The 12990-nt window shown below is 40.1% G+C and overlaps 1 protein-coding gene across 1 annotated transcript in view; it reads right to left on the reverse strand.

The window, feature by feature from the left end:
* LOC306977676 (disco-interacting protein 2 homolog C-like) overlaps positions 1-12990 on the reverse strand; it is a 78079-nt gene that overhangs the window by 42563 nt on the left and 22526 nt on the right. Inside the window, exons 2-4 of the mRNA XM_079576084.1 lie at positions 7938-8006; positions 4941-5045; positions 1561-1686 (exon numbers count right to left, since the gene is read on the reverse strand). Of these exons, the coding sequence (XP_079432210.1) occupies positions 1561-1686; positions 4941-5045; positions 7938-8006 (300 nt within the window). The remainder of the gene's footprint in view (positions 1-1560; positions 1687-4940; positions 5046-7937; positions 8007-12990) is intronic.

A 12990-nucleotide genomic window follows, 5' to 3' on the forward strand; every position in this document is an offset into this window, starting at 1 on the left:
CACATTCAACATTATAAACATTTACATTGCAAAGAATAGGAAAAGCGTGTATTCGGGCTGGCCTGGCAAGTAAAAAAAACAGGTCACCCCGAGGATCCTTCACTGCGACGGGGCGACCAGAAGCAGTGACTCACCTCTAGATGTAAATTTTGTATTGCTGAAGAAAACTGGAGCACTTGGAAGAAACCCATAACACATTTTTCTGAATTGATGCAACAACAATCATGGGAGACGCTGTTTTGTCGTAGTGCAGTCCACTTTCTGCAACAACCTTTATTTTTGGGTTATAGTAAGAGCTTTCCAAAGTGGAGTTAATCCTGTCGTGGGCAGCGGTGCGTTCAGGGCTTAATGCGAACCACTTCAGCTAAAAACATGGAGAAACAGCTGACGGCCTCTGCACAGGTTTACAGCTAATTATTAAGGAGCGTAATGACTGTGCAGTTCAGCCACGAGGCGGCCCGGCCTTTACATAATGTCTTTTCATATACTCTGCATATGCTCTTATCCCCTGGCTTTACTCTTCTGAAGTTGCCCACATTCACAGATTGATCCGGGTTTAACCTCTTACCACCCACCTGAATCAAATGTATTCTGTCCTCTTTGGCTATTATATAGGCCTGTGTAACACCTCATTTGAAAGCTAAGACCCACAAAAATGATCTTTTTCCTTGCGTTGTTGCTGTGTTGTGTCACCTTTTTTATGTTTTTTTTTTTTTATTATTATTTTTGGTCACATTTCTGTTGAGTTTTTGTAATTTTTTTGTTGAGTTTTTGTCACATTTTTGTTGAATTTTTGTCATTTTTTGGTTAAGTTTTTGTCATTTTTTGTTGAGTTTTTGTCACATTTTTGTTGAATTTTTGTCATTTTTTGGTTGAGTTTTTGTCATTTTTTGTTGAGTTTTTGTCACATTTTTGTTGAATTTTTGTCACATTTTTGTTGAATATTTGTCTTTTTTTGGTTGAATTTTTGTCACACTTTTGTTGAATTTTTGTTGAATTTTTGTCACATTTTTGTTGAACTTTTGTCACATTTTTGTTTAATTTTTGTCACATTTTTGTTGAGTTTTTGTCACTTTTTTGTTGCGTTTACATCCTTGTTTTCTTCTCAGTTTTTGTGGCTGTTTTGGTGCTTTTTTCCCAAAAGGCTTTTTGATTCGGGTAACGCCAAAATGGAGAAAATGGGATCCGTTCAGGTGGGAGTAAAGAGGTTAAAGCTGGATGATCTTCTGATATAACCTCTCCATAAGCGCCGCACCACGGGAGAAAGAAACTGTGAAAATTGAATACAGCGGCTATACTTTCCACTTTTTGTATTTCCTCATAGTTGTTTATCCTGCTGTGCTGCACTTTGGATTGGATACAGATACAGACAGAAATGAACTCTGTTGTAGTTATTATTTCCACTCTCTTTAGACATTTTCTGCCGGACTATAAGCATATTTAGCACACACCAATAAAGTCAAGTCCAAACCGGGTCTTTATGAATGTTTTGTCTCACTTGAAGAAACGCTCTGGCTAAATGTAACCTTGAGTGCGGAGAAGGCCTTTGTTCCACCTCACCTGGAGGAGTGTAGGCGTCCATAGAGGTCTGCACCACCAGGGAGCGCCGTTTGGATGGCATGGGCACCGCCACCTTCCTCTCCACGTGCCGGGCCAAAACCGCCTGCACCGCCTCCGTGTGGACGTCTGTGGAACATCAAGGACCAACTTCAGAGCCAACAACAACCATCGGAATCACTGGAACAACTTTTCATGCTGATATCAATACTTTTTAGTTTCCTGTCAAGATTATCTTAGACCCATTTGAATAATCAGTCATTTCGTAAAGATTTTGTAAAGATTCCGTGGAGGACAATGAGTTCCTGTAGATGATACTGACTGCGTGTTAAATACTTGATGTAAATGCTTCAGAGGAGGCTTTGAAAGGCGATAAGGCGAGTTTTTCTCGAAGCTTAAGGCTCGTGTTAATTTGATGAATTATATTATTTAAAATAGTGCCTCAAATATAAACAAACCTACATAAAAACAATCGTCTTGACCGGGGTGCCCAAAGTGTGGACCTCAAACCAATTTTTGTTGTGGCTTCTTGCTGAATTGGCACATTCGCTAGAGATGGTACTTTTCACTACAAGTTTCATAATTTACTAGAATTATATAGATTTTTTTGGGGAAAGAGTTGGTTTTAAAGTTCTCATCCTAAATAAAGGTATAGGGCGTGTTTTAAAACTCTGCTCAGTTGAACTTTTCGCTGTATTGAGCTGTGGCCTTCAACGAAAAAGGTTTGGACACCCCTGGTCTTGACTACTGCATAGTCTTCATTTTATCTCATTTATTTTATTGAATTGTTGTTTGCAAGTTAACCTTTTGCTTCAAGACAACAGCCAGCAGCACGTTGTTGGATGATATTACGCGCTGCTGTTGTAATCTCTCATGTCGGGCTCTGAGTTAAAGCACGTTAGATGTGAAGCAACAGGAATAGTTTGTGATCTGCTCCTTGAGTTTTGGACAAGGAGCAGCCGAGGCAAAGGCTCGGTGATTCCTCTGATCGTGTGTTGCAGTGCACTGTCTCCTTCCTCAGTAAAAGGTGAGATCAGTGGCGTTATCACGGGTGACTTATAAATACACATTTCTATGGCGGCAAATACAGCGGCGAATCGTAGTGAATCATTACCCAGATGTACCACAGACCAGCCTGGATGACTAACTTCCAGGTGCTTTTCAGTTCAGTTCAAATGTTTTATTCAGCCATGGCGTTATTACAGACACAATAATAACAACAACAGCAACAGCAAAGTATTCAATGCTGAATAGGAGCATGAGGAAGACATTGTCTTATAAATTTCATGCATCTGAGCTGGCTCTGAACAGACGGCTCACACATTTTTGATTTGTTTTAGCCTATATCAAGGTTAATAATACTTTAAAGGAGCTATATCATGCTATTTTAGCCATTCCAAAGTTAAGTATAGGCATTTATATGATATATTATACCTCTACCATTATGGAGCACTCATTTTTGTGATAAATATAAGTGTTTTCTGGAGGTATTTTTCGAACCCGGAAGACACAACGCTTCGATTCAGTTAACTCCGCCCCCTCTCTCCGCGCATACAACTTTACCGTAATATAAATAAACAACAATAAGTGAAGTTACTTCACGATGCAGTTATACGGAGTTGACATCTGCAACACAGCTTCATAAATGGCTAACACACATGCTAATATGCTAACACACAAGCTAACACGCGCTTGGACTGACTCACCCTCTGCTCCATCGCTGTTTACATTATGGGACTCGCGTTGGTTATAAAAGTTAATCCACTTTGGTTCTGGCGAAGGTTCCCCAAACATCCATCAGTGACAGTCACAGAAAAACACCATTTTGGCTGATAGTCGCTGAATCCCGGAGAAAAAAACAGCTGAGTGGCCTCTTCCTGAAAAGGGTTGAATAAACTCCTAGTCCTAGTAGCCAAACGCGCTTCTTTTTCTCCGTGACATTATCGTTAGTTAAGAAAATAGAACAGGTGTGTCCAGAGTAGGTTATAACGAGCTCCATCTTCAGCTGCAGCGCAAACATGACTGATCTGTTCAGACGCTCAGGGATGTGTTTGTTTTGGCCACAGCTGACCTGGAAGCACTTCGGGCACATCCTTTTTTTTTTTTTTTTTCACTCTTTGTTTCTTTCTTACGACAGAAATAATGAAAACGCTGTTTTACAAATTAAAATCAGGCCGTAAGCATAGAATTAAGACATTACATTACAGACGTCGAGCACTTCCGTTCCGCTGTTACGACACAACTGAACACTCAGTCGTTCAGGAGGAGAGGGCGGAGCAGCTGCTCAGAGAGCAGGATTCAGGAGGATTGTGGAGAGCTGCGTGAATGAAGCCACAAACCACTCTGGGGGGGTTTTTGATGAGGAAATAGCATAACAACATGGCTAAAAGCTCCAAAAAGTCGATTTTGCATGATATAGGACCTTTAAATCTAAATCAATGACTGTTTCACATTTGTCAAACATTGGTTCTTATGTTTCGTTGACTTCGTATTTTCCAAGTACATTTTTTTATACATTTTATTGAATGGAGTGATTGTGTTACATGATTTTTGAACAATGTCCAAAGAATTCCATAAACTGATCCCTTTTACAAGAAACCCCTTTGTTTTTGTGAAGTGTGTGAAAATGGAACCCAGAAATTTCTCTTTCTTCTGTTGTTACTATCTGTGATTAACATACATTTGTTTTGGACATGTATTGGCACCAACTTATTTTTCACTCTCCACATCATTTGTAGTATTTTAAATTTGACCAATTCATTAAATTTCAAGGTCTGCAATTTTATAAACAGTTTGTTTGTGTCTCGTGGACCTTTGAGAGTCATAAATAGCTTTCTTCTGGAGTAGGAACAGCCTTTCTGTATAACCGGTGCCTGCACTACCCCACACTTCAATACAGTATGTTATATAAGGAACTATTAAGGCTGAAAAAGCTGTAATGAAGCCTGATCCAACGTGTGTTTAACCTTACATAGGACACCAATATTTTTACTAACTTCACCTTTGATGTGGTCGATATGAGGCTTCCAGCTAAGTTTGCTGTCTAGGATAACCCCCAAAAATGTTATTTCGGAGACACATTCAATATTTACATCCTCAATAACTAGTTTTGTACATGCATTTTTCTTATTTCCAAACACAATATGATTTGTCTTATCCCAGTTTAAGAACAATTTATTATAATCAAACCATGTCTTTAATACTGTCATTTCTTTTTCAATATTGGCCATTAATTCATTTAAATCTGTTCCAGACTTAAACGCAGTTGTGTCATCAGCAACAACAACAAAATGTACGTCCTTGGAAGCCTCAAATATATCATTAATAAATAATATTAAAAGTGTTTAGCTTTTAGCTGGGAGTTACCGCGGGCGTTAACTCACCTGATCTGTAGCGCTCGTCTCTTGTTCCCGAAGTGCGTCGCCGATGGAACCGGGCCGCGGAGGGGGGTCCGAGCGGGGGCCGGTGGGACAGGGGCCCCTCCATTCCTGAAACAGCAGAGAAGCAGCACATATACAAACAGATACAGGGACGAGTACGGGAGCGGGACGGCACCAGAGTCACCACACGGACACACACGGAGCACGAGGACGTGGAGATGAGCGGAGAGCAGAAAAATCAGCTTTTTCTGACTTACAAAACACAAAATAAATCAAAACAATGTGAGGTATAACCACGAGAACATCCCTCAGTCTGAGTGGAACCTTTCTGGGGCGAGTTATTGGGGAGTAATGGACCAGAGGGCAGAGACGTTTCAACCAGAACATGTAAAAACAGCTGCAAGTCGAGGAGCTGGAATGATAATACAGTAGATGTTTGGAATGTTTGGAGAAGCAGTTACAGAAAACCTGCTTTGGTCAATCTCAAAGAGTGTTTCCCAAATACTTTGCAAAGATTTGAAACAGCAGAAAAGCAGCTCGACTGTATTTACACTGTGCTATTTCATTCTTCTGAGGCTGAAGTTAATGTTAGCCACAGTTTTACACCAGCGAAGTGGGTGATCTGATGAAAAAAGGTTGCGATAATTCTATTTAGCACACGCACAACTAAAGTCAAGTCAAAATCGGGTCCACATGAACGTTTGGACACAGCAGGTTGTCCAGTAGAAGTGGAAAAACTGGCACTCGAAGCTACCCGTTAGCATGAAGCATGACGCTAACATTAGATTTATGGTTAGCAAAATGACACCTGTATCTATTGCTCTTAGATAGTAGTACCTACGTCTGCTACGTCCTGTGTGGTTCAATAAGGAAGGGAAATCATATTTTTGGGTCTGACAGCTGTTTTTACTCCCATTAAGAGTGTGAAAAGGGCTAAAGTTTGTTTTTTGAATCCTGCCCTGGTCCATTACTCCTCTATGGTGGGTGTAGTTTCCTCCTGTGGCGCTGAGCGGTTTGTAAAGGAGCAGGCCCAAGCTGAGCTGAGGAGAGGACGCTGTGTTTGGATGTTCTGCTGCTGCTGCTGCGGTGACTGTTTAAACCAGCGCTGTCCAAGGGCTTTCAACCAGAGGGTCACGCGGCGGCAGAGTGGTTAACACACTGGCGGGTAAGTGTATATAGCATCGGATGTGTTTGGTTCAGGAACTCGACTACACCGATACCAAACCCTTTTTATTTGGTGCCATGATTTACAAACCAGGCACTTCATTTTAGCGCACGCGATTTTAAAGTGTGCCGCACCTGCTTTATTATTAGAAACAGTTTCTATTATTAGTGGCGTAAATCTGATATGTAAATGAGTTTGTGCTGTGGCCTTTCAGTGTTTATTAGAGACAAGCTGCACGATTTAACAACAAACCTAACGTTCTTTAAACATGAGACTGGTAGTGAGAACATTACATTTCATGAAGCAACAAGATGCAAATCTGAAGAGGCATTTGAAGGAGTTGTCAGCAGAACCTTTTTAGTATTAATCATGCTCAAATGAATCCCTCTCTCTCTCTCGTTCTCCCTCTGTGCTTTGACTGGTGGTGTTTCGCTCAGGGGAGCAGACGTCAGGTAAAACCAACTCACAGGCAGACACATCGTGGACACAGGGGAGCGCAAGCTGCATAAGAGCATTCTCTGAATTATGAATCAAAAACCTGCTGAGGAGATGTTACAATTAGACACGGGTGGGGCTGAGTACCGTTAAATGAGAAAGAAAAAAGTTCACATACTATTGGCATCACAAAAACAAACGTATCTTTAGATCCAAGTTTTGATGCTGTTGGTCCAGGGACAGCATTAAAGGAAGTGACCTGGATGTTTCCGCTCAAATAAATGATACAAATTCAAATGAAATAGTCTTAAAAGGAATGTATTAACTAGGGATGTATCTGTATTGGTAGCCGATCCGGGCATTTTGAGAGTATCGGACTTGATAGGATTTGATGACAGGACTATTATTGTGTTATTGTTCTAATTTAAAATTCAAAGCTAAAGCCAAAACCTCTTGCATGTTTATTAAAAAAGCCAACCGGTGAAACTACTGTACTATCCATAGCTTAAAATATATAATGATACACATTATATAAAAATATAATAATACAAAAAGACATTATTGGATCGGTATCGGCCAGATGAAGGGTCAAAATAAAGATCTGGAGCTCAAAAAAGTGGATCGGCGCCTCCCCAGTATTAAAATGAACGTTCTGCTTTCTGGTTGTAAGTGAAAAATATGTTAGAAAAGGTTTTGATAAAACTATAGTTAAAATACTGGTATCAAAAATGATGTAACGACACCCAGCCCGAGACGCAAGCCAAATCGAATGCTTTACAATGACATTTTTAAAGCCCAAATACTACATTTCAATGCTACAATCAAAGGGAGGAATCGGGAGAGCTGGACAAAACTTTAACTTTGGTATATTCAAAGAGCTTAAACAGTAAAAGTTTGAATATTTTGAATCCAAGTTTGAAGTTTGAAACCAATGCAATGCTTTTTAATGACTGGATTGAGGCACAATATATTTAATGACTTTGCTTTTTAATGCCCCGCGGAAACCCTGAAAGATAAGCAAAAACAATCTGCTTTTCCACCCCCCCCCCCGACCCGCTCCACGCGAGACACGCTTTGCTGTTTCTCGTGGTGAGGATCGTTTGCAGTTTGCACAGCGCGAGACACACGTGGAGTTGGTTTCCAGCGACTGCAGGGCATAAACACCATTCTCCTGCAGATTCTTTTGATTTGCGAGCAGGTCAAAGGCAGCGAGGCCTTTTGAGGTTCGCCAAATCCTCAATACTCATTAGATAAAGGTTAATCGTGCAGCCCTGGCTTACATACCCTTCTTTAAAACGCCTGATCGAGTTGTTTAGTCTATAGCCCTCCCTAACTCGGACAGCCCTGGTTTAAAGCCTTCAAGTGCGGTGCTGGTTTTGGGGGCAGAGCTGCTGAGTTACCTGCAGCATGGGTATAAGCCCTGATCAGCTTGGACCTCTTCTTCTCATAACCCTTTTGAGTGATGTCCCCTGGAACAGAGAATAACACCGCCGGTGACTCAGTGAGGGAGACAGGGAGAGGACGACGGTGAGGGACACTGCTGCTGCTGCTGCTGCTGCTGCCGGGACTTCAGGTCGCTCCTCCTCTGGCTCCCTCAGTGTCAGGTGGGGATTCATAAAACAGGGAGTGAAATGAGGAAACATGCAACAAACAATGCCAAATTAAATGTTAATACAAATAAGAAAATAAAAGCAAGGGAAGTATGGTTTCACTCCAGTTCCTTATGTCCTCTGAGCCTTTTCGTTTTCTGTTTGTTCACGTTTTGTCTTCTTCACGCTCTTCCTTCGATTACAATGGAAATCCCAACGACATGAGTGGGCGGGGCTGACAAAGGTGAGGTCCCGAAGTTTGTGTGGATGAGCGCGAGAGGAGCAGGTTCTCAAAGCGGTTTGCAACACGTCAAACGGATAAAAAGCCAAGTGGAACCGTTTTAGATCAAATGAAGCGTTTTCTAACCAACAAAACGTGAGCAAGTGCTTGAAGTTTAAACTAAATACATGAAAATACCTGAGAATACTTTGCTTTACCACAACTATAAAGTAAATCCACCTTGTTTGCCTTAAGCTGCTCTCATGAAGCTTTAGACTTCGCTCATACCTGCAAGTGTTTCCTACAGTGTTAATTTCGTCGACTAAAATATTTAGCCTTAATTTTAGTCAAAGTGATATTTTTGCAGACTAAAATTGGACTAAAACTAAATTAAAAGTTTCTCATGAGACTAAAACTATGACTAAAATGTCCAGATATTTTAGTCGACTAAAATAAGACTAAATAAAAATAAAAAGGAGAGACTAAAATCATCCAAACTTCTGCTGACAGTCTGAAAAAGCCTCATATCATTTAAATTCACTGCCAAATGAACAGCTCTGAGCTTTGTTCATGTGGAAGCAGCTCCATGAAGTCGAGGACCTTGATTAAATATGATTTTAATGACTATTATAAATATAAGTTGACTAAATTAGTCTTAATTTTAGTCGACTAAATTGACATGCAATTTTAGTCGACTAGCAGGAATCCCACCTCCTCTAAAAAAATACATTTTTTTAGAGCTTATTTCTATCAACAAAAACAGACCTAGAGCTGAACGCCCTGACGAAGATACTGTGTTTCAGTCAATCCTCTTCAATAAAGGACTTTTTATTTATCTTCGGAGTGCCTCGGATTTTTGCCCATTTCAACACAACTCTACTAATTGCTCCTTATCGTTATTTGATCACTATCCACCCTCGAAGAGCACCCGTTATTATTTTTACTGCTCTGTGTTGCAAGGCGCTCGCGCATCTTTGAGTAATCCTTGAGTGTCTGTTCGTAGCAGCTCCTTCAGCTCCGACGTGTCCAGGTTTCCTCATCTCTCCATCTCTGACTAAGCTTAATGCGTTCGTCACAAGTAAAAACACTGCTTCATTGAAACAGCTGTGCAGCAAAGGAGGAGGGAGGGGCTTAGGGTGAGCTCGCTTGAACAACCAGGAAGTGAAACTACTGGATTTGTTTTCAGCAGTTTTTGATCAATTATACATTTTCTCAAAGTGTTCAATAGCGATAAATGTGTTGAGATGATTGGATTATTCTGTAAAAAGCCAAATAATTGCTCTTTAACCCCTTAACTCCCACCTGAACCAAGCACATTTTCTTTACATTACTTTACCCCAATCCAAAAGCTTCTGGAAAAAAAGCTGTGAAAATAGCAACAAAACTGAGACAAAAACAATGATGGAAAAGTGACAAAAAGTGAGAAAACATTGACAAAACGTGACAAAAATGTGACAAAAATGTGATAAAAATGTGATAAAAATGTGAAAAAAAATGACAAAAATGTGACAAAAATGTGATTAAAAAATGACAAAAATATGACAAAAATGTGACAAAAAAAATGACAAAAATGTGACAAAAATGTGATAAAAATTTGACCAAAAGAAGACTAAAATGTGACAAAAAATGACAAAAATGTGATAAAAATGTGAAAAAAAATGACAAAAATGTGACAAAAATGTGATTAAAAAATGACAAAAATATGACAAAAATGTGACAAAAAAAATGACAAAAATGTGACAAAAATGTGATAAAAAACAGGACAAAAATATGACAAAAAATGACAAAAATGTGACAAAAAAATGACAAAAATGTGACAAAAAAAATGACAAAAATGTGACAAAATGTGACCAAAAAATGACAAAAATGTGATAAAAAAATGACAAAAATATGACAAAAATATGACAAAAAATGACAAAAATGTGACAAAAAAATGACAAAAATGTGACCAAATTGTGATAAAAAATTGCCAAAAAAATGACAAAAATGTGACCAAATTGTGATAAAAAATTGCCAAAAAAATGACAAAAATGTGACCAAAAAAATGACAAAAATGTGACCAAATTGTGATAAAAAATTGCCAAAAAAATGACAAAAATGTGACAAAAAAATGACAAAAATGTGACAAAAATGTGACAAAAATGTGACAAAAAAATGACAAAAATGTGACAAAATGTGACAAAAAAATGACAAAAATGTGACAAAAATGTGACCAAAAAATGACAAAAATGTGACCAAATTGTGATAAAAAATTGCCAAAAAAATGACAAAAATGTGACAAAAAAATGACTAAAATGTGACAAAAATGTGGAGAAAAAAAAAATGACAAAAATGTGACAAAAATTTGATAAAAAATGGACGAAAAAATGACAAAGATACAAAAATGAGTTGAATACCCAACAAAAAAATGATGGAAAAAAAATCTGCTGACGTGAGGAACAAAAAAGAGGCTCTCGGTTCAGGCGGGAGTTAAGAGTTTAACCCGTGCACTCACATGGACTCACACAGTTTATTTGAATCACCCTCACACTGTGACGCCAAAGGCAGAGCAGTAACGTGATCGTCCTGTACTCTCCTCTTCACCTCCGTGTCTCCCCCTCTCTCTCCTGCACACCAGCGTTAGCCCGGGGCGAGCTCAGATAATGGGAGCTAATTCAGCGCTGGGTCCTGGTAAATGTAGTTAAACTGGCACGCACCAGTTCACTCTGCATCGATCCCCATCGAGCGGCACCGGAATACTCCAGCGCGCAAAACAGTCGAGGCGAAGACGGACGGAATCAACAGCACAATTATCCCATCGCGGAGGCAGCCATTATTTTAGTAATGTTATGTCCTAAGCAGAGAACTAAATGTCCCTGTTCCACGGGTCTTATTACGAACAAAAGCTGCTCACGCTGGAGTTTAACCCTCTCCACTCTGACATCAGTATTAAACCAGACCAGTGATGGAATCGGAGAAAAAGTTAAGCTACTAATGGTATCGAAATAATAAAATGGTAAATGGTCTCAACTTATAAAGCGTTTTTCCATCTACATTAGGCACTCAAAGCGCTTTACAGCAAGGATCCACTCACCCACTTGTAACCCAGGTGACAAAACACTATTAAATATTCTTATATCCTTTCTATTGGTTGCCGGTTACGTTGTGTGCGTTTACGTTACGTGCGCGTCATTGCGTCACATGGTCACGTGACCTAGCGCTGCTATCAGACTAGCATAATAGCTGGTAGTGGGTAGCTACCGGTAAGAGCGAGAGGGAGACGCTGTATGAGGTTGCTGCAGGTATGTGTTTGTTTTACGCGTTAATCATGAATCAGTTTTCTACACTGAAATGCTATATGTTGAACTGTAGGAGCCGACTACCGGAGCCGTGGGTCGTCGCGCGGGAGTGTCTGTGCTTGCGTTTATCTGCGGAATTGGTAAGTCGCGTCTGTAGCTTTTCGTAGCCTAGCCGCTGCATTTGTTTTCAAGGGAGCGCTTGGCATTCACGTGGCCGTTTCTCCGAATATAACTAAGTGAAATGGTATCACTGAGTTGTGTTATCATGAATGTACTGCTGCTTCTTTAGCATATGGTTAATGTTTTGATGTGTGTTAATGCTACGCATCCGAGGCACTTTACGATGCAGTCCAGTCAACTACTGTGTCTGCTACGCACCTTATTTGAGGATGCGGTGTTTACATTTTGAGATTATTAGAGTGATGAATATTTTAATAGAACAATTATTGTATTATCTATTCTAATTTATGCATTGAACCAATCTATTGTACAATAAGGAAATGTTTTGCTATTTTGATACTTGATATTTAGCATTTAGTATTTGAATGTATTTGTGCGCACTAGAAACTTAACTGGTCCTGTCCTTTTACGCAGGCCAGGTTGGATGGCGAGCTTAGAGCCCGAGCTAGAGCCTGTTTGAAACGTTGAACCTGGATCCAAATGAACTGAACGAGCTGAACTGAATTCACCCAACCGAACCCCGGGCTAGTAGGAGGCTCCTCAGCAGCCGCCCTCTCTATTTTTGTTTCTTTTTGGTCGCCAACATCGCAACCCGTTCATCGCGGTCCCTTTATGAACTGTTACTTCCCCTCACCAAACCCCCTGGACTTTGCCACCCCAACGTGGAAGTTGTGGGGGCCGTATGAACTTTTCCACCTGTTGCTTAATACCATCGTTGGTAGAAAGAAGACTTGAAGAGAGTGTAAATAGTGTATATATTGACAGTGTGAAATGTGTGAATGGCCATTCGAATATTGTTGATACACATGTTTGTTTATTTTTTCCTTTATCACAATATATTATTTGGTACCACTTAACCTTAATCCTTGTGTTCAGTTTTCATTACTCCATTCCTAGAGCCGAATTTAGAACAGTATTTGATACTCATCTAAGTAACTACTTAATAGAATAACTTATAGGTTACACACTCATACTCTCATTCATACACCAATGTACGCAGACAATGGGGGCAATGTGGGTGAAGTGTCTTGCCCAAGGACACAACAACAGTGTGCACTTTCAGGAGGTGGGATTCGAACCCCCCCTCCTGGAGCCGCCACCTTAACATGGTGGAGGGGTTTGAGCGCCCGAATGGAGCTCTGTTGTCGGGGGCTTCGTGCCCCTGTAGGGTCTCCCAGGGCAAACA

Source organism: Gobius niger (genome assembly GCF_951799975.1).
Source record: "Gobius niger genome assembly, chromosome: 18".
Taxonomy (NCBI): domain Eukaryota; kingdom Metazoa; phylum Chordata; class Actinopteri; order Gobiiformes; family Gobiidae; genus Gobius; species Gobius niger.